The sequence below is a fragment of the Macaca thibetana genome, chromosome 6 (genome assembly GCF_024542745.1).
Source record: "Macaca thibetana thibetana isolate TM-01 chromosome 6, ASM2454274v1, whole genome shotgun sequence".
In the NCBI taxonomy this organism is placed as follows: Eukaryota; Metazoa; Chordata; class Mammalia; order Primates; family Cercopithecidae; genus Macaca; species Macaca thibetana.
The window spans coordinates 90,517,383-90,541,051 of NC_065583.1; the positions used below are offsets into that span (position 1 = coordinate 90,517,383).

The 23,669-nt window shown below is 35.6% G+C and overlaps 1 protein-coding gene across 5 annotated transcripts in view; it reads right to left on the bottom strand.

Annotated features, from left to right (window-relative positions):
- ADGRV1 (adhesion G protein-coupled receptor V1) overlaps positions 1–23,669 on the bottom strand; it is a 593,679-nt gene that overhangs the window by 164,617 nt on the left and 405,393 nt on the right. For all 5 annotated transcript variants that reach the window (XM_050795448.1, XM_050795446.1, XM_050795449.1 and 2 more), the window contains one exon: positions 21,207–21,385. In XM_050795448.1, coding sequence (XP_050651405.1) covers positions 21,207–21,385 — 179 coding nt within the window. The remainder of the gene's footprint in view (positions 1–21,206; positions 21,386–23,669) is intronic.

Consider the following 23,669-nt stretch of genomic DNA (forward strand, 5'->3'; position numbering starts at 1 on the left):
TTCTGGCATAACCGCTCTTGCATTGGGTATATTGGAAGGACTGGTAATTTGGAGTGTGGTTAAGGGGAAGTGCAGATGGGATTTAATTTTGCTGGAGTGTGTGGGAAATATTTGTGTGGCTTGCAGGCGCTTCCACTTATCATGAAGTCATTATTAGCCATCACCCACTGTACCACCTCCTATGGCATCGGTGACAAGGACATGCAGGGTCAGAGGTTATACAATGATATGAAAATGTCCAACTGGGTCCAGACACAGAAGAACTAGAGGAAAAATAAAGTTTAAAATGTACATAGCCAGAGGTTATCTAAGAAAAATGCTTCCAATTATCATACCCCTATTTCTCTTTTTATCAGAAAGATATCTAGTATATTAAATTATAAATGCTTAATATACCTATTTTTAATTTAAAAATCACATAAAGTAGAATTTATGAGAATTCTGTCTTTGTTGTGAAAAATCTGTAGCAACACTGCAAACAGAACATCTATGAGTATAGGAACAAATTTCAATTGACCATGTTAGAGGAAGTACTCATCTATCATTCAGGTTTCTCCACAGAATGTCTTATTAATTGATACCATGCAAAGAGGTGATCAAAAAGTATACAAACATTTTGTGAAAAAAATTAGAGAAGTATGTCTGACAACTAATAATACAGTTACGTTATTTCTGGATTTTGTATATTTGTGGTGTTTGTCAAAATTTTAAGTACAAACTATGTCGTGACTTTTTTCTCTTTACAAACGAATATTCATTTTCGTATCTAATTTTGGATTTGCAATTTTGTACATGTTTCTTATAGTTGGCTCTCCAAATCACAGATGTGTCAGTCTCCTTGAAACCCGCATCTGCCCCTGTAAGGCTCTGTACCTGTATTCCCTTTCAGACGTCACAGGTATAACTTGTGTAGTATAAAAATGGTATTTTAACTTATTTACCAGCTGACTACTTTAAAAGATCCTAGATATGTAAATAAAATTAAACTTTCAAGAACATGGGTGATGTCCATCCTGTGGCTCTGTGACTCTGGCCACTCTACAAGTATTCTAGTTTGAAAAATATAGACTCAGGGCTTAGCAGGCATGAGTGGCTGTGAAAATATAGGTTGGGCCAATGAATTAAGGACATTGCATACTGTGTAGAAGAGTTTGGATTTTTCCCTCCAGGGATTTAAAAATTCCTGAAGGGTTTTAAGTAGATCTGTGTTTTGGAATGAACTTTAGTGATGGTACAGGGAAAGGATTGGAATGGGGGTAAGTGATATAACTCGTTTCGAGGCTATTGCACTAGACTTTGTTCAAGATCATGAGAACTTGAATTAGGCCTGTGAAATAAGAATGGACAGGAGAGGACAGGTTTTAAGTGTTATCAAAAGGATCAATAACCCTGTGACTAACAGGATACAGAAATAGGTGAGAGAGTGCTGCCAAAGATGACTCCAGATGATCTAGCTTGAGCAATTAGAGGAACAAGACTGCGAATAATAAAGTGGGAGAGTGCAGCATAAGCAGATTTTTCACAACATAAATAGCAACAGACCAGCTTGGGCAACATGGTGAAACCCTGTCTCTACTAAAATACAAAAAAGAAAGTAGCCGGGCTTGGTGGCATGTGCCTGTAGTCCCAGCTACTTGGGAGGCTGAGGCAGGAGAATTGCTTGAACCCAGGAGGCGAGATTGCAGTGAGCCAAGATTGCACTACTGCACTCCAAAAGAAAATAGCAATAGCAAACAAACTGAATTTTTTTGCCTTAAAAAGTTATGATACAATTTTAAGATATAATTTTAAAATTATGTTAAATTTCTTTACCTAAGTATCTTACATTGTCTTTTTCTGTTAAGAGAAAGTAATTTTGGTTTACAAGTCATATCTAGGTGATATTTTAGCAACTAGAAACTTAAATTAGCCAATAAAATAGTTTTTTGAGCATTTACTCTGAAACCAACATAAAGAAGCTATAAAGTTTAAGATGAATTCTGAGAAAATATACAAAATATCCACTTAAATTTAGTGTAGGGTTGAATGTAGTGTATTTAATAACAATTTAAAAAAATATGACTGTACTTTAGGTTTATAAAAGAGAACCAAATTATAAAACATTGAGGGAAGAACTTTAGAGTTCATTCAGTTAACTTCCATTCAATGCTTGCCTCTCCCAGCTGATTCTCCAGGCCTCCTTTTTGGCTATGTCAGTTCTTCATTTGAAGAGAGCCACGCTGTCTCCCCTAGGACTTCTCACACTTGAGCCCTCCCCGTTGCTTCTATCCATGACCCTCTACATGATGGCATGTGATCTAACCATCATGGCCATTCTCCTCCTGAAGCCCCACTGTTTTCCAGCATTTCTCTTTAGCTTTAGAATTCACAATGAACGATTAAACCAATACTTAGATACATTAAACCAATCACAAAACAACTCAACCATATCCAGTCCTATATTTCACCATCTCATCCTTAAGAAAGTCATGAGAGTCAAAGTCAAAGATTACAATGTCTATAGCATTCTCCTATGTTGGTATACCCCTTTGCAAAGGAAATTGGTCTAATAGTATATGTAATCTAGTTTATCACCACTTTCTTTTCCTAAGTGTTCCCCAAAAATCAGATGAATAAGATATTTTAGGAAATTTTTTTTCAGGACTGGGAGGATTCAGAATCTAATTCATAAAACTGATAAATTAGACATTGAGGATTCATAAGATGGTTGAGATTGATAAATCAGATTTATAAAAATATTTGCTTATTTTTCATTTGTTTTCCATTACCAAACTGTCCTGCATTCTACATTCCTCAAAGTCAGTTCATCAGGTTCTCTCATATGTGAATATTATCATTCATGCAGGAAGAATATATAATGTTACTCAGAACATCTAGATGCTTTTACATCAGTTCACTTATCTGATAGTTGAAGTAGTTTACACGGAGGCTTCCCCCGTCCACAAATATTCTATTTGACAGAGAAGATTAAAGCAAAATAGGACTTAATCATTTTTCCTTTTTCTAATACTATAATGTCTCCTTATAGTCGACATTTTCTCCACTGTTGAGTGCATGTTTAATCTGAACACAAACTTTAAATGGCCTCTCCTTTCCTACAGTTACCATTTCATCATTTTTTAGCAAGCCTCACTTTGTTTTAGATTTAAGCTTCCTTTTTTCTTATATTGGCTATTCTTTTCCCATTAATGATACTTTCTTACTTTCTTTCATTATACCTGTCCTTCTTACATCTGAGTCCACTGGGAAGAATACATGTGCCCATACTGGATTTGATGACTGTAAATATTTTTCTTTAAAATTATTCCCAACCATTCCATTGGAACTTAACTTTTGAAACTTTTATTCCTCTGGCACTCGTTCCTTTCAGGACCTCTGTTCATGAAATACTCATTTTCGTCTGAGTGTTTAAAAATGGATCTTCCTAAATTTTAGTGTGTACACACATCTAATTACGTTCAGGATTTCCCTCCCTGTTTATCAAGGGCTCCACAAGGTGAGAACTGTTATCTCCTGGGATCTCATCATTTCTATTTCTAGAACTGAACAGAATTATGTCAAGCAGTTTTCCTCACTGCTTCCTCCACCTTCAGAGAAACTGTCAGATATTCACATAAAATATCACCAGTGACTGTGTTTTAAGTAGAACAGGATTTCTAGCGTATGTTTGAGAGCAGCTATGGATCTGTGGATAAGTCAGATACACGTGGTTTAATTCTAGCTGTGCTACCTATAATTATTCTGCCCTTGTACCTCATTACACCTTAATTTCCCAAGAAGAAACAAGTTACCTAATGGTTTACCTGGTATTCACTCAATTAAAAGGTGCAGGATTTCTATTCACTAAAAAGTTGAGCAGCTCAAATAATTTCTTTTTGAGACTGAGTACGACCTTTTCTTCTGCTAGCAGTTCATCTCTTCAACCAATCCTAATTACCTTTATACATTGTTTAGAGGCTGCAGCTCACCAATTCCACAGGAGTAGCTGAAGTAAAGGGGACTGTGTTAGATTGTGGTACCCTGGGAGGTAAGGAAAGATCTATTACACAGGTACAGAGACAACTAGGGGGCTGACATTTTCCATATATTTCATTGGTTTTTAAAGTATCAGATAACTAGACTATGTAGGTAACAGTAGGTAAATACCACATCCATTCTATAGATCTGTAGTAAATGAATACTTAATCATTGTTAATTGAGCTATTATAACGTATATACATTTAAAATTAGGCTGTATATTTAAAGATGGAGATTCTAAGAAGAAAGTGAACAGAACCGAAGTCATAACTTCATGTATTGGACAACATGAAGCCCCATGGGGATCTCATTCTAGAATGAGTCAATAAATTCAACAAAAAATATCAACATGGGTACATGAGAAGAAAAAGTGAAAGCCCTGAAATTCAGAAGAAAAGATTATAATTTAGAAAATTAGAAAAAATTTAGAAAATGGCTTGGAAGTTTAAATAGTATCCAAGAAGACAAACCCAAAGGAAAAGAAGCAAAATAAGACTCAGACAAAGGTTGACTGAGGGATTTAACCAAAGAGGAAAAGAAATGGGGGAAAATGAAATAACACCTGACATCTGCATTGGAAGCAGTAATAAGCAGAATGACACTGCAGAATCCAAAATCACTTTCATAGCAGACAAACTGGAGAAACTGTGACAGATGCATGGGGTAAAGTCAAAGAGCTGAGCACTGTTTTTAAAAAAACATGATTATTATGAACATGAAAGACAAAGTACTCACAATACTTTGATATCTCTGATTCCAGAACAATGGAAAAATAGCAAATAGACTGTGTAAGATTGAAAAATTTCATTGAGCAGAACACACCACGTCTGTTGACTTACGAGACCGCCCAAGATCAGACAAGTTTAAGAAAAAATAGTTACAGTTACATATACTCATCTCAAAGTTTTACATTATAGAAATAAAAATTTAAAGAACTATAAGCATTCATGAAGGTGAAGAAAAAATTTACCTAAATGGAAAAATAATATCAGTCTAAGCTGTAACACAAAATGCTAGAAAATAATAATATATTTTCTGAGTTCTGATGTGAATAACATCAAGAAAAATAATGTTACAATATTTAGTGCTGTAGGAAATAAACACAGCTTGCAACTGAATTAGCAAGAACTGAGAGAAAAAGACACAAAGAGAAAATAATTAGAGAGAATATAATGCAAATGTGTGAGATAGAAGGAAGATCAAGTAAGTTAATTGATATTCAGGAAAAAAAGAACCCTCCAAAATGAAATGGAATAAAATGGTATTGAAAGAGCTAATAGAAGAAAAACGTTCTGAAACATACAATACAATAAAAATATACAAAAACTTGGATAGATTTTACTGCAATTTAAAAATGTAAATCACAAAGTGTGGCAAATATTTTCATTGAATACTACAAAGTAATATCTTTAATAGGAACAAAATTCTCACAAATCAATAACAAAACAAGAAAACGGACAAAAATACAGTTTATAAGATAAGTCCAAAATGGCCAATGAATAAATAATAGTATGCCTAAATTCCCCAGTCTCATTAAAAAAATAGCAACAAAAACAATAACATATCATGACATGTGATGGTTAATTTCATGTGTCAACTTGAAATTATATGACATAATTAAATTATTTGACATAATACATTCACTGCAGACTTCCTAAAAAATGAAAAATGGCCAGGTGCAGTGTCTCACGTCTATAATCTCAGCACTTTGGGAGGTCATGGTGGGAGGATTCCTCCAGGTCAGCAATACAAGACCAGCCTGGGCAACATAGTGAGACCTGGTCTCTACAAAAGATAAAAATATTAGCCAGGTATGGTGGTACATGCCTGTAGTACCAGCTACTAGGGAAGCTGAGGCAGGAGGATCACTTGAGTCCAGGAAGTTGAGGCTGTAGTGAGTCATTATTGCACCACTGCACTCCAGCCTGGGAACAGAGTGAGACCCTGTCTCAAAAATAAAAGAAAAATGGAGACACAAAGGAGAACCTAACTTGACAGATAATTGGTCAAACATTATTCTGGGTGTTTTTTGTAAGAATGGTTTTAGATGAGATTAACATTAAAATTGGTGGTCTGAGTGAAGCTGACTGCTCTCCCTACTGTGGGTGGGCCTTATCCATCAGTTGAAGGCCTGAGGAAAAAAGGCTGATCCTTCCCCGAGTAACAGAGAATTCTTCCTGTCCAATAGCCTTCAAACTGGGACATCATTTTTTTTTCCCTGCCCTGTACTCAAATTGAAACATCAGCCCTCCTGGTTTTCCAGCTTGCCAACTCACCCTACAGATCTTGAGCTGGACTTCATGACAATGTGAGCCATTCCTTATAATAAATGTCTTTATAAACACACACACACACACACACACACACACACACACACACAGAGATCCTGTAAGCTCTGTTTCTCTGGAGAATCACCGAAAGTAATGGCAAAAATCACAATTACTTTTGCATCAACCTAATATACAATATTTACTGTCAAAATCATAACACTAATAAAAAAAATCAGGACTAGTTCTTGCGTTGGGAGACTGGTACTTTCAAAAAATGTTAAGACTGTAAATTTTCAATCTTTCTGGAAGACAGTTGGTAATTCCAATATTTCTAAAAGTCTTATATCCTTAATCTAGTAATTTCATTTCAAGGAATCTGTGAAGTGGAAATACAATGTAGCACATTCACTACAGGTTTTTAAATATTAAAAATGGGGATGGGGAGAATTTTAATGTTCAATGCTGAAGAAAGGTAAACATGTTTTATAAATCTGTCATGAGATAGACATTGTGAATCCATTAAAAAGTGTTGAGGTATACTCAATGGCATGGGAAATTCTAATAATATGACATTGAGTGAAATAAGCAGGAGATAAAATTGAGAGATCTCAATTTTCTATTATAAAACAAAAATGTATAAATCTAGACATAAACAGAAACACATCAAGTGTATATATCTAAATGATGAGGATACACCTCTGATTTTAATTTTTATTGTATTTTTTTGCTTTCCATAATTTCTAAAAAAATTGATTAATTTTATAAGAAAAATATAACATTATTTTAAGAAAAAGAAAGAGTAGGCAGATCCTTGCTTCTGAGAAGCTACAAAGTAAATAATACAAACCCAAAATCAGTTGTCAGAAAATCCTTTTGAGCCAGGAATGGTTTTTCTTAAATTGTATGAAGTATCCTGTTTAACAAGCTGCTTACGTTTGTGTGTATTCCCTTTTTCATTAGAGACATCTACAACAGAACTTCCTCTATAAAGAACTGTTTTCTTTCCTGAATAATACACACTTGACCATCTGTGGCTGCATGAGCTTTTTTCAGTTTTCCAAATGGAAATCTTTGAAATATTGAAAAAAATTTTGTATTACAGAGCTTCTGACAATAAAAGGTGCCCAATTTTCCATTTTATCACTAAAATTTTTAAAGAGAATAAAAAAGATGAAATGTAATCTCATAAACATCTCTATCATTATAAGTTCATCATCCGCAGTTTTACAATTACCTATTTCCTAATGCTCTATTCCGCTTGATATTTCAAATGCCTAAATTCTTAGCACTTTGCATTAAAAACTAATCATTAATCTTCCTGATTCTGCCTCTAGTTAATAAATTACGATGAATATAGACTGAGGTTCTTATGGCAACATATGTTTTCACCATTTTGATCCTGAGTTAAAGTTAAACATAACTTTAAATGTTCTCAACATGTTAACTGTACTATTATTGTAGATGGAAAATTGAATTAGCACACAAAATATTTAAAATAATTATCTGAAACAATTTGATATACAAAAACTCATCTCATATAAGATGTAAATTTCCTTAAAAATAGATAAGAGAAAGATATGTTAATAGAGAAATAAAAATTCAAGAGAGACAAAAACTAATAGCTATAATATAGCCCACCTCAGTGCCAAAAGAAGGAAACGAGAAAAGAGTAAGAACAAAGCACTCTCCAAATCATTGAAAAACATGAGCAAACAATCAGAAAAATTAATGTAGGGAGATGAACAAGTAATTCAAAAAAGAAACAAATGCTATATAGATCTGTGCAAAGATATTCAAACTCACAGCGTTCTATATGAGTATGCCCTTAGTATAGTGTCTGGTAACATGATAAATGAAGCTATTAAAACATAACTAATAATTAAAGAAATACAAGTTTAAGGTACTATATATGTGTATATTTAGGTGTGTGTAAATCACACTGGTAAACATTAAAAAGAACTTATTATGCCCAGAGTTGGCAAGAATGTGGGGAAAAAGGCACTGTCATCATTTGTTGTTTTAGTATAAACAGGTGCATCTTTTTTAGAAAACACTTTGACAATATCTTTTAAAGTAAAAAAGTATACATATATCATTGAGTCATTCCACTGCTTGAAATCTTCCCTACAAAAATATTAACATAAGTATACAAAGATACCTATATATGGATATTCATCACAACAATGATATAAAGAAGAACTGGAAATAGTTCAGAAGTCTGTCAAAAAGATTGATTAAATCAACACAATAGAATATTATAAATTATCATGTAATGGGTATTACATACTGACACAGAAAATGAGTATTACATACCGATACCGGGAATTATATACTGATAAAAAGTAAACATTTTATTTATTTACCAGTAAACATAAAGTAAATTGCAAAGTACACATGATATCCCATTCTTGTTGTGATTGTGTGCTAAAAAAAAATAATGCTCACTTTTTAAGTCATCCAGTCTATGGTATTCTAGTACAGCAGCACTCACCGACCAAGACAGTCTCATAGAAGATTGTAAGCTTTAGAGACATTTTTCTTTCTCATTTATGACAAAAACAAAACAAGCTCCTAACTTACGTTGGTAGAAGCTTCCGAGTTTCAGAAATATTAAAGAATTTAGTGCTTGCAATCCTTATGTCAAACATGAGTAAAGAAGAAAAGGATGGAAATGATGTAAATAATACTTTCAAAATAGCCGGAGATAACAAAATGGTAAGCAACTCTCCAGGACTTACAGGGTCAACAATGTTTAACTGGGCTTGTCTGATTGCTTACATGTAATTACTACTTCATATGAGACACACATTCATAGACTTATACATGTGGCTTTCACTTATTGTCCCCTCCTCTGTGCCAGGTACTGTATATGCATTTTCCCTACAGGTATCATTTCACTTAATACACATCACAATCCTAGGACACAGGTTTTATGATGCCCATTGCACAGATGGAAAACTTCAAGCTCACAGAGGGTAACTAATTTGCTCAGTGTCACACAACTAGAACATGCCCCAGTCGGTATTTGACTCCTCATCTGTCCACCTCCAAAGCCCCTACTCTTTCCACTGTACTCCAATCAAGGATAATTTTAGAGGCATATCTTAAGACATATTTAATACAATGAGTTTGTGAAAATGTAATTTTAGGTCTTCGTATTTCAGTACCTGGGTATTCTAGATATGAAGCTGTGTTAGTCTATTCTCACACTGCTGTAAAGAACTACCTGAGACTAGGTAATTTATGAAGAAATGAGGTTTAATTGACCAATAGTTCTGCAGGCTATACAAGAAACATGGCTGGGGAGGCCTCAGGAAATTTACAATCATGGCAGAAGGTGAAGAGGAAGGAGGCATGTCTTAAATGGCAGGAACAGGAAAAAGAGAGGGCAAAGGGGGAGGAGCTACATACTTTCAGACAACCAGATCTCATGAGAACTCTATCACAAGACAGCATTCTGGGGATGGTGCTAAAGCATTAGAAACCACTCCCATAATCCAATAACCTCCCACTAGGCCCCACCTCTAACACTCGGGATCATAATTCAACATGAGATTTGAGTGGGGATACATAACCAAACTATATCATACCGTCACTGTCCCCTCCCAAATCTCATGTCCTCACATTTCAAAACACAATCATGTCTTCTCAATAACCTCCCAAATATTAACTCATTTCAGCATTAACTCAAAAGTTCAAGTCCAAAATCTTAATGAGAGTCAGGCCAAGTCCTTTCCGCCTATGAGCCTCTAAAATAAAAAAACAAGTTGGTTACTTCCAAGATACAACGGGTGTACAGGAATTGGGTAAATACTCCATTCCAAAAGGAAGAAATTGGCCAAAACAAAGGGACTACAGGTCCCATGGATATCCAAAACCCAGCAGGGCAGTCATTAAATCTTAAAGCTCCAAAATAATCTCCTTTGACTCTGTGTCTCACATCCAGGTGACATTGACACTAGGCGTGGGCTCCCAAGGCCTTGGTCAACTCTGACCCTGTGCTCTGCAGGGTACAGCCTCCACAGCTGCTTTCATGGGCTGGCATTGAGTGCCTGCTGCTTTTCCAGGCACATGGTGCAAACTGTCTGTGGATCTACCATTCTGGGGTCTGCAGGACAGTGGCCCTCTCCTCACAGCTCCACTAGGCAGTGTTCCAATGGGGACTCTGTGACTCTTTGTGGGGACTCTGTGTAGGGACTTCAACTCCACATTTTCCCTCTGTACTGTCCTAGTAGAGGTTCTCCATGAGTGTCTTACCCCTGCAGCAGACTTCTGTCTGGACATCCAGGCATTTCCATACATCCTCTGAAATCTAGTTGGAGTCTCCCAGGCTTCAACTCTGGCACTCTGTGCACCCACAGGCTTAATACCATGTGGAAGCTGCCAAGGATTCTTATGGCTTACACCCTCTGGAGCAGTGGCCTAAGATATATCTCTGGCCCTTTTCGCCACAGCTGGAGCTGGAGGGGCTGGGATGCAGGGTACCATGTCCTGAGGTTGCACACAGCAGTGGGGTGCTGAGCCTGGTCCATTTTTCCCTCCTAGACCTCTGGGCTTGTAATGGGATAGGCTGCTGTGAAGGTTTCTGAAATGCCTAGGAGGCACTTTCCCCATTGTCTTAGCTATTAACACTCAGCTCCTATTTACTTATGCAAATTTCTGCAGTTGGCTTGAATTTCTCCCCTGAAAATGGGTTTTTCTTTTCTACCTCATAGCCAGGCTGCAAATTTTCCAAACTTTTATGCTTTGCTTCCCTTTTAAATATAAGTTCCAATTTCAGGTCATTTCTTTATGCAAATGAGCATAGGCCTTTAGAAGCAGCCAGGTCACATCTTAAACATTTTGCTGCTTAAAAATTTCTTCTGCAAGGTACCCTAAATCATCTCTCTCAATTTCAAAGTTCCAGAGATCCCTAGAGCAGGGGCACAATGACACCAGTCTCTTTGCTAAAGCTTAGCAAAAGTGACCTTTACTGTAGTTCTCAGTAAGTTCCTCATCTCCATCTGAGGCCACCTCAGCCTGAACTTCATTGTCTATATCACTATCAGCACTTTGGTCTCAACAATTTAACAAGTCTCTAGAAAGTTACAAACTTTCCCTCATCTTCATGTCTTCTGAGCCCTCCAGACTGTTCCAACCTATGCCTGTTACCCCATTTCAAAGTTGCTTCCAGCTTTTCAGGTGTCTTCATTATAATGCCCCACTCCAGGTACCAATTTTCTATATTAGTCCATTTTCACACTACTATAAAAAGCTACCTGAGGCTGGGTAATTTATGAAGAAAATAGGTTTAATTAACTCACAGTTCCACAGGCTGTATAGAAGGCATGGCTGGGGAAACTCTCTAGACTCATATAGCCTTGAAAAATAGTCTGCATTCTGGGTACACTCTGGCACCCACTGGAGAGGGGCTTTGGGGAGCAAAATGAAGCTGGAGCTCTTTCAAGGCTTCAGTCTCAAAGAAAATCCCAACTTGCAAGGCTTTCTGTATTTCATGTATCTCAGAGTTCAGTCAATGCAAAAAATATATTCCTTGGGTATGGGGTAAGGAGACAGGGGGTTGTTTGTTAAAAACAACTAAAAGCACATGATTTAACATCATGGCTATCTGAGCCAGGGGATAACAACAATTGAGCAAAAAACCTCAAAAGCTTAGAAGAAAAGCTGGAGTATGAGATATACACATAGGCTTTGGAAAGCTCCAATACATTCCTGGGAATGTAAAAGGCCATGGGCATGCTTGAGGCTTTGCTCATGTTCAGCAAAGACCTGAGAAGGCCCTAGGCTCTCTCACCACTGGTTGACTTTGAGGATGTACATAATGCGAAGGCTAAGACAGTTACTAACTTCCTGGTAGAGTGCTGAAGTCACGCCCCAACATGCACATAGAGCTTTCTGGCAAAGACTGGGAGATTTATTGGTTACAGGCATTTTAGGAAATCTCTGTTCAATCATTAGCTGACCACTAAATTAATGAAACAAGAGATGTCAGTGGTCACGTGTGACAAAGAATATAGATTTATGAAATCAAATCTGTAAATTCAGAAAAGTTAATAAACAGCAACTACTCCTATGAACAGAAACAACAAACCCTGAGAGAAAAATTTATGATTTCTAAATTTTCCACATAGAATGTCCAATTTTCAATGAAAATTTACAAAATAAGCAAAAAACCAAGGTATGATGTATACACAAGAAAATAATGAATAGAAACTATCCCTCAAGAAAACCAGATGTTAGATTTACTGAACAAATACTTTAGCTATTTTAATTATGTTCAAAACATAAAAGAAACTATATCCATATAACTAAATGAACATATGAGAATTACACCTTATCAAATAGAAAATATCAAAGAGATAGAAATCATAAAAAAGAACCACATAGAAATTCTTGAATTGAAAAGTACAACCACTAGGGTGGGCATGGCAGCCCACACCTGTAATCCCAGCACTTTGGGAGGCATAGGTGGGTGGATCACCTTAGAGACCAGCCTGGCCAACATCGTGAAACCCCGTCTCTACTAAAAATATAAAAACCAGCTGGGCGTGGTGGTGGTTGCCTGTAATCCCAGCTACTAGGGAGGCGGAGGCAGGAGAATCGCTTGAACCTGGGAGGCAGCGGTTGCAGTGAGCCAAGACCATGTCATTGCACTCCAGTCCGGCCTGGATGACAAGAGCGAAACTCTGTCGAAAGGAAGAAAGGAACACAGGAAGACAGGAAGAAAGGAAGAAAGAAAGAAAAGAACAGAAAAATAACCAAAATGAAAATTTTACTAATGATGCTGAACAACAGATTCAACCAGGAAGAAGAAAAAAAATTGGTAAATGTGAAGACAGGTCAATAGAGGTTATCACAACTGAGGAACAGAAAAAAAAATAGAGCAAAGAAAAATTAACACAGCCTTAGATTTTTGTGGAACAGCATCAAATGTGCCAACATATGCATAATAAAAGACTCAGAGGAGAGGAGGAGAAAGGATATTTGATAAATCAATGGCTGAAAACTCTCCAAACTGATGAAAAACATTAATCCATATATCCAAGAAGTTTAACGGACAGACCCACACCTAGACATATAAATTGTTGAAAGCCAAAGACAATGAGATAATCTTGAAACCAGCAAGTTAAATCATATGACCCAACAAATTCTACTCCTAGACATATACTCAAGAGAATTGAAAACATATGTTCATATGAAAAAACTTGTACTTTAACACTCTGTGTCATTCTAGCCAAAAATGTATAAATTCCATCTAATCTTGAAAAAATATCAGAGAAGTTTGGAGTTATTCTATAAAATAATTGACCAGTACTCTTCAAAAGTGAAAACCGGCCGGGCCTGGTGGCTCATGCCTATAATCCCAGCACTTTAGGAGGCCGAGGTGGGCGGATCACGAAGTCAGGAGTTCGAGACCAGCCTGGTCAATATGGTGAAACCCTGTCTCTACTAATAACACAAAAATTAGCTAGGCGTGGTGGCACATGCCTATAGTCCCAGCTACTCGGGAGGCTGAGGCAGGAAAATCACTTGAACCCTGGAGGCGGAGGTTGCAGTGAGCCAAGATCATGCCACTGCACTGCAGCTGGAGTGACAGAGTGAGACTCTGTCAAAAAAAAAAAAAAAAAAAGGTGAAAACCAAGGAAAGACAGAGAAATTGTCAGATTGAAGACCAAGGACACAGAAGCACTAAAGATAATGGGACATAGTGCATTGGATTTCAGAGTAGAAAAAAGACATTGGGGGAAACCTGGTGAAATCTGAACAAGGTCTGCAGTTTAAAGGGTTTTATCATTGTTAATTTCCTAGTTATGATCATTGTGCTATAATTATGTAAGTATGCATGCACACTGGATAAAAGGTATATGTAAACTCTGTATAACTTTTGCAATATTTCTATAAGTTTAAAATTCTTAAAATAAAAGCTAAAAAGAAGAATTGACATAGACCTAGTTTAGAAGAGATCGATCAAAACAGTGAAGAGATGTTGCATAAGAAACTATATAAACCAATCAGAAATGTTTAGATTGAAAAACAGAACTGGGAGAAATATTTAAAGGATTATCATGTGGAAAATATCACATTATTTTGCTTATTTGCAATGAACCCATCAATTAGATATTAAACCAGAATCTAAAAGAGATAGTTTCCTATTCTACACAAAGAAGTCTTGGGAGAAAGTATTTTCTTTCTCATGGAAGAGTTCAAACATAAAGTGAAAGAATGTCAGCAATGCTGTCAAGGTTACTCAAGAACTACATGGAGATTGCATTAAAAGCTTGATAAAGTTCTTTTTACACCTAGGTTCTACCTTGTGTGCAAAGAGGAGGATCCAGGAACTAAGAGAAGCCAAGCGAGACATAACTCAAAACATTAGTTGGAATTTTTCTCAGAGACACAAAGCGGTAATCAGAAAAGCTAAGGTTGTTGTTTAGAGTGATAATACTGTAAATCAAACTAAGATAACAAGGTATTAGCAGAATAAATTGTATAATTAATCACCATAAAAAGTCAGATATACTGAGCACGTTTAGAATAAAAATTTGAAGGAGCTAACAAGCCTTTGAACAAGAATTTGAATCATGTTTTTAAGGATGTGGGGGAGACTTTATTAGAGCAAGCTAGACATTTTCTAACCCTTAGATTCCATTATTCTAAGAAGACTTTGTGGGGAAACGTACTTTCAATATTTTTTAATCTTAGGGTCTGAATAGATAGAAAATGCTAGTCTGAGGTTGCTATTTTTATGTGGATGTATTTTTATCTCTTTATGTGTGTGCATGTGCACCCACAGGCAGTACTATATCCCTACCTGAGCAAATGCATGAAGAGATCCTGACAACATTCCTTTTCAAAGATATATGGCGACTTTGTTCACTCCTCAGACAACAAGTAAACATGCTCTCTAAAAAACATTTTTTTCATGATTCTCTTTTAAAGTAATTTAATGAAAATAAAGACTCTCGTATTATATCATATTTCCCATACAGTACAATTACTTCTATTTAGTTCTAATTTAAAATAGAGATTTGTCCTCTATATTAATAACATTTCTTCTAATACAGCTTGCAAAATTAGATTGTTTTCAGAGGATTTAGCAAAACTGGTAATTCAGTTCAGAAGCAGGATAATAAGAGTAGGTTTTAATAAAGATTTGTTTAGTGTATCTAAAGTAAAACATAATGCTAAAATACTAAAAAACTAAAATACTAAAAAACTAGGCTGGGCATGATGGCTCATGCCTGTAATCCTAGCACTCTGGGAGATGGGAAAATTGCATAAGCCCAGGAGTTTGAGACTAGCCTGGGCAACACAGCAAGACCTTGTCTCCACAAATTAAAGACAAACAACAAAAAAACTGTAATCATTTTTAAAATTAATTTATGAAACTATGCAATTTTTCATTACAATCAAATTCTATGCTTAGAAGAGAATTAACTTAAGCCTTTATATATAGTCATTATTCAATAAGTTATTTGTTGATTTTTCTTAAGTTTGAATTCATACGAATTAGCAAGGATGAAAAAAAGCAGGCATTTTGGAAGTACAAAACAACCTATCATCTTTATTGTGTCATTTTTACTGCTATTGACATTTATTAATGTGTTGGGGTTGTTTAGAAGTTAGAATACTGAGATAAAAGTAAGTAATGTCTTCATTGTCCTCACCTCTGTATGGCATGTCTTTGGCACTCATTCCAATCACTCTATCAATATTCACATAACTGGGGTTCCAGAAAAAAGGCATATTCTCTACGTAAGAACACCACTCAGGACCACATTCCCTTTACTTACACCCTGGGTCTTGACTTTTTTTATATTCTCTTTTCCCCTACGCTTTGCATGATAAGGTCTCCTTTAGCTTGTTTTCTTTACCTAAAGTAGCCAAAAATCTATCCCAAGAAAAGTAGGTGACTACTTCCAAAGATATTCCATATAAAACTACCCAATAGACTACTTCCAGGTACTCTCAATAGTTATTTCTGGTAACAAATAGCAATCATTCAGGGGCAGATTCATTTACTTTTGCCTTTGTTTCAGTTTAAGCACTGTTCAATTATAAGATAGAAAGGAAGTTGGAAGCATTTCTAGCACTAAATTCAAAAGTAATGAATATATATTTTAGGGGTCTCCAAACCCAGGGCCGTGGACTATTAGGAACAGGGCCGCAAAGTAGGAGGTGAGTGGCGGGCGAGCCAGCATTACCGCCTGAGGTCTGCCTCCTGTCAGATCAGTGGAGGCATTAGATTATCATAGGAGTGTGAACCCTATTGTGAACGGTGCATGTGAGGGATCCCAGTTGAGTGCTCCTTATAAGAATCTAACTAATGCCTAATGATCTGAGGTGGAACAGTTTCATCCTAGAACCACTTCCCACTCCCAGGCCCTATCCGTGAAAAAACTGTCCTCCACAAAACTAGTCCCTGGTGCCAAAAAGGCTGGGGAATGCTGCTTTAGAAAACTTTGAAAGTGTAGGTGCCTCCTCCTATTAACTTTGAGTAAAGTATGATTCCTCATAGATCCATAGCATCATCTAGTTCAGTGGCAAAGCAGCAATATTAAGTTTATATTGGGTTTTCTACTTTATAGAAAAAAGGACATTTTAAATTTTATAGGTACTTTTGACTTTTCTCCAAATCAGGTTGTGCAATTTAAATCTAGGTTGAAAAATACATATTTGTCTTGGTAAATTAGAATTTGATCTCTTATGTACATATAAGAAAATTTCTTTCTTATAAGATTTGACACCTCAGGTGGTGTTTAAAATATTGAGATATATCATTTGGTGACCTCTAAATATATTAGATATCTTTACTAATCATATTGTTGTATGAAATCTTTATTGTGCATGTGTATGTTATTGTGTAGAGGAAACATGAAAGTTTTTTCTAAACTGTTATTTGTGTAAACTTACACTGGATTGTTAAGGCCTTCCTTTTTCTACTTGAGATATTTCCACTAAGGGATAAACTTACCAACCCTTTCCATATAGTCGGTAAGTAATCACTGTTCTCCAGGCTGAATTTCAAGTTACATGAATGGCATAAACAAGTATTTTCAACATAGTATAATTAGTACAATCTTAGGATTTATGAAAAGTTATGAGTCTACCAAGGCTATATATAAGAGGTAGCATTTTAATCTGAAAACAGATGCTTTACTAAGTTGATATTTAAGCTGATGCTTCGAGGAAAAATAGGGACTTTGTAGGCAGACAAATGAAAGAAAGGCATTTGAGATATAAAAGATATATTCAAAGGTATAGAAATAAGAGATCATGGGAAAAATCAAGCAATTCAGTTACAAAGGAAAACAAGGGAGGAGAGTGGGAAGAATGATTTTTAAAAAGCCGGTTCAGCAGTTTAGTGTCAAACCATGGATGACCTATCAAGCTATGACCTTGAAGGTAACGAAAGGCAACCACTGGGTTTTAAGCATCAGAGTAATACGATCACTTGCATATTTCAGAATTTAATGCATAGATTATAAAATGAAGAAATTATAGGTAGGGGCACAAGTTAGGAGGCAACTCAACATACCAAAGAAGACAGAGGCTGAACTGAAGAGATGGTGATGAAGTAAGAGATGATGGTTGAAATGAGAAACTGGATTAGGAAAACAAACATTTAGGAGTTAGACTAGAAAATAATTCATGATTGTAGAATATTGAGTGTAAGGTGAAAGAAGTAGAAAGTAACTTGGGTTCACAGCCTGTGTATGTGGGTGGACAGTGGACATTTCATAAAGAATGTGGGTCAAAGCATTTTAGGATATCAATTTTAAACATACTAAATATGAAATAGCTGTGTGTCACTCTGGTAAAGATGTTTCTGAGACATTTGAATATATAATATGGGTATGGAATATATAATATGGGTATGGAGCTCAGAAAAATGTTTTATAGGCTAGAGACACAACTTCTGGGGTTATTATATAGAAAATGGCAAGCCCTAAGAATAGACAACAATGTATAGGGAGAAAAGTAGACCAAAGTCAGCACTTAGGAAACACAAGCATTTAAAGTGTTTTCACTGCTTTCCATAAGAAATTTAACACTTGATTATATAAATTATTTGGTAAAATTTTGGACTTTGGCTATATTTAATCAGTAACACTTAACCAGCGTATTACCATTTAAAATGTAGACATTCACACTATCTATAAAATCCATCTTAAAATACTGAACTACGTTTAGTGAAATAGCTTGTACATGATTTATAATTCTATCTAGAATAATCAGAAAAAATAAAATTAAAGCAAAATCAACGAAACAAAACCTTTTGTTTGAAGGCACTATAAAGCTGTTGAGGCAGGCAAGATTGAGAGGCCAAACTTGTAAAGAAGAGAAGCTCACTGAAATCAGTGCTACACTCAGCATACCACTTTTCCCTCCAGGGTATTTGCCTATTAATACTTGGAGAAGAAAGGGAGACTGAAAATCCAGGATGAGGAAAGATGCTGAGAACCAGGAAAGCCAGTGAATTATTTGGCAATCTCAAAGAGCTAAGGAAACAAAAATTAGACTTCAGGGCTGGCAGGAAAGAGAACTTGAGAAAACACGTTCCAGAAAGAAGTGAACAAGATACTTGGAGATTTTCCCCTTGAGGCATTTTTAAAAATTCTTAGCTCTTCCATAATGAGCTAAGAATTTTAAAATTCTTCTAGGGAAGAGCCTAGAAGAAAAGCAAAATACTATGAAGTAACCACTGGTCAACAGATGAGCCATTAGTTCATACAACCATAAATCTATCATGACCTCTAGAGAAATGGCACGCTTTAAAATGATGATATAAGTATACAATATTTTAGTATCCATAATATGTCAGTTTATAACCTTATATTAAAATTGAAGTAATATTAAAGATACAGAATTTTTACAAGCTAGAATAAATTCATATGGGAATGATTTAGGAATATTCTTTGTGAATTAAGGAGAAAAGTAACCTGTAATGCAATGGTTAGACACGCTGATCTAATAATTTTTTTTTTTTTTTGAGTTGGAGTCCTGTTCTGGCACCTAGGCTGGAGTGTAATGGTGTGATCTTGACTCACTGCAACCTCCGCCTCCCGGGTTCAAGTGATTCTCCTGTCACAGCCTCCTGAGTAGCTGGGACTACAGGCATGCACCACCATGCTCAGCTACTTTTTGTATTTTTAGTAGAGACGGGGTTTCACCACATTGGCCAGAATGGTCTCGATCTCCTGACCTTGTGATCTGCCTGTCTCAGCCTCCCAAAGTGCTGGGATTACAGGCGTGAGCCACCACGCCCGATCTCTGGTCTAACAATTCCTTAAGATTAAAACCAGGTAGAAGTAACTATATTTTACATTTCACTTGTTATAATTTAGTTGGTCATAGAGAACATTTGCCAAAAGCTTAAGAAGGCAAATACTTTGAGTAAGTTCATTTGGACATTCTTTGATCATAGTTTATTTCTCCCTTTAGAAATCCTTTTAAAACGAACAAGATAGTTTTTTCTAATTAATATTACATTCATTGGGTCCATTTAGCAAGGCCGGATGGGTATACATGTAATGCTAAAATTAAGTAAGTCCTGTCTTGCCAGGAAGCTCATGAAAAGAACAGTCTGCTAGCCACCACGACTTGCTTCATGGTTACTTTGCATGTCACAAGGAATGATGTAAAATTTTCTGAAATTAACCTTGGCAGTCCAAGATTTAAATTAATGCAAGGGGTGGTAAAATGTAAAAAATCATAATATAATTCTGAAAAGATGCCATCGTTCCTTTTTAGAAGATTATAGGAATATAGACTTGTATATGCATAAAACACATTATAATATTATAAAATAACCAGTATTAGGGAGTCTTTTGAATTTCAATAAAAAGACAGAATTACAAAAATATATGGTATATTAGTGTGCATTGTGTTTGTATGTTTGTGTATGTTTGTGTGTTTCAGTGTGTGTTTTACATAGCTAGCCTCCTTCATCTGAATGTGGTATGGGGTATGTGTTTGTGATTGCCTATGTGTGCAATACATTTGTATATATCAATAACAAGTATTTATTATGTATATAACTGATCAGAAACAATAATTCTATTAAAATGACTTCTGCTGATATAGTACTTTAACTTTCAATATTTTTCATGTCTATTAACTAATTTTATCTTCATAATAACCTGTTAGACAATTAAGTAATACTGTCTTCATAAGACTGTGAATAGGCTGTTTTTTCTTATTTAGAATTTTACTTTTTCTCCTCCTTATACCAAGAGAGTTGGTTGAGCTTTACTATTGCAAAGTGTTTTTCCACCCCATACATGTGGAGCTAATAAGAAGGGCTCAGTGGTCCTCAAAGCCACAAGACACCAGATTTAGGATTAAGTCACATATATATATATACATATGTACATAAAAAGTGTTAAGATTTTAAGATTAAAAGTGTATTTTAACAAGAATATCTAAGACCAAGTTGACCTTGTCTTGTTCCTATGCACTTCTGCAGACACTCTCCATTCACTGTGATGCAGTTGTTTGGTATTCAGGGATCTTATGGGTGATGGTGGCTGCCATCCCCCTCTCTCACCAAAAACACACTGCTTAGATAATGTGCCAACACTCCAACTTTTTTTACTAGTTCTTTATCAAATATTTCATAGTGCCCTAATTTTGCTAAATATTATTGTTTACTTCAATCTAATAAACTAAATGCTAATGTACAAATTACCATGAACTGTTTGATACACCAACTCACTTGAGGAAACTGCATCTACTAAAGAAACTTGAGAGGCCATAGTTTCCTATTTAGAAGAGTAATTAGAGTAAGCAGAGCTTTGGACACTGTGGCAGAAAAACAAAGATCTTCCCAGTATGTATTCAATCACAGCTCTTAGGGCAACAAAATCTGCTTAGGTACATGAAAGCCAGGGCAATGTGTTGCCTGGATGTACTTACAGGTCACCATGAATGAGTCCATAGATCTGTGACATGCTCTGATGATAGATTCCTTTCAAAATAACTATGAGGAGAATCACCACAAAAGCTGGTAGTCCACAACTCAGAAGGAAAAACAGCAGATATCGCCTCTCTGTGTGCTCATCATTCATCACCAGCACGTACCAGAAATTCACAGACTAAGGAAGAAAACAACATAAAATGAACAGGCTCTTTTTTAATGGCACAGAACACAAATTCACCTGGGTTAGGCAATAAGTTACTGACCAACAAAGGGTCAGGATCTACTTAATGATTAGTTTTTTTTTTTTTTTTTTTTTTAGTTAATTCATACATTCATTCTTTCATAAGAACTTCATTCTTACCCAATAAATTCAGGATACCTCAAATTCTGGAAACACAGTGAAATATTTAGTTGATTTTCTGTATTTTTTTATTTGCCTTAATTTGCTCTGATTTACTCTCAGTTACAATCTTCTATGATTGCTTTGTAAATGTGTCTTTGAAGAAACATACACTGATATGCAAACCTACTTCCCACATTAACTTCCAGGTGATAATGAGGTAAAAAGCCCTATATTTTCAAACTTTTTGACAATTTTTATTTATTGAGGGCCTATCATATGGCAGGGCCAGATACTGTTCTAGCGGGAAAATAGCGTTGAAGACAACCAGTGGAAGGTGTTGACAAATAAACAGAAAATGATCACACAGAGAGAAAGTACTATAGCAGGGTTTGTTTTGTGGTCCATGTTTCCCAGTTTATACTCTCTCCCTTTTGTTCATTCACATGACAAATATTTATTGAGTGCTTACTAAATTTCACAGAGCAGTGTAGGCACTGGGGATACAGCAGTGAAAGAGATGGGGTGGTATTTACTTTTTTGAACCTTGGTTTCCAAATAAGTAGGACATAAATAATTAAGGGCAATATTTCTTTTATATTATATTTACGTTGCATCTTATATCTGTTACTTCTTACTGAGATAAAACATATAAATGGGACAAGTGTGTAGAGAGTGAGGGGGGATGAGGGGACACATTAAATAAATAGACTAAGAAAACTGAGGCCTATAAATGTTATGTTGGCTCCAAATCCCACACCTAACTTGGATCTAAGTCTTCTAGTGTCTTCTTTCCATGAGGGATGCTTATATTTAATTATCATTTAGTACAGAAACAATATTGAAAGTCATGCCATACATATTTCAAACAGTAATACCTATTGCCTGGATAAATCCACCATCTCAATTTTGCATGGTAGAAAGAGTGTGAGTATGAATGAATTATATATTATGTCTATATTATTATATGTCTATATAATTCATTCATACTCATTAATGTTATACTTTAAGTGGATAATCTCGGGCAAGTGACAACATTTTCAGAGCCTCAGTTTCATGTGTACAACAAGGTTATTATAAAGATTAAATGAGATACTACACGCAAAGTGCTGAACACATACATAGTCAATGCTGGAAAATGTCACTGCCTCTTCTTAAGTCTCCTATTAGGAGGTCAGACAGTGTGAAAGGCAAAAGATAAACACTTTTCTATTTGAAAAATAAGCATTCCTAATGTTTGTGGGAAGGCTTTCAGATGTTTTATTTACTGAGGCTTCTGAGTAAGATTTTATCTGTACCAAATTAGCCTTGAGGGATTAGTATTAGGCTAAACCAGAGAAGGATAAAAATGTTTGGTTACTTAGAGACTTGTGTCTCTGAATTTTATTTCCTGCCAGCACTCCATATCTCTATGTACATCTGCTTATATCTGTAATTATGAAGCATGTTTTGAGTTGTTGCTTATATAACTTTGTTCCAACTCATTTTTAAAAATTACTAGATCCAGCATTTTTTTTTTCTTTTTATAATTAGTATAGGGATGTGGACTCAAATAAGTGGGGTTGTGTCAAGTGTTGTTGCTGGGGTAGTCAATATGGCCTGTTAAAGAATGAAAATTCATACAAAGCAAGGATCATTGATTAATCCATTTTCTAAACAAAAGTACTAATTATTTATGTTGGTTAGATGCTTGTGTGCATCCATGTAACATCGTAACTCAGTGGTGCAATAGGTGGAAGAGTCAAGGAGGAGGGTACAGATTGGTAAATGACTCTAAGTTGATTCATCATGATAAAGATTGAGACATTTTCAAAATGTCTGCTTTTACGCAGATGGACATTCGTTCCATCAGTTAGAATTACTCAACCTTTCAGCAGCTGTCTGGCCTTGACCACAGGCTCAGATAAGACTGAGACAAGTGTAATTGTTAGATTTATACATGCAGTGCTTCTGTCCCAAACAGCTCAAGGCCCAGTGTGGCTGAATTACTGAATACTTGGTTAAGCAAAACAAGCTTCAAATGTCATAAGCTTTTGCCAATTATAAATAAAAAATAATTTAAATTTCTTCTTAAAAGACTATGATCACTGATTGGGAGGCTGAGGCGTGTGGATCACGA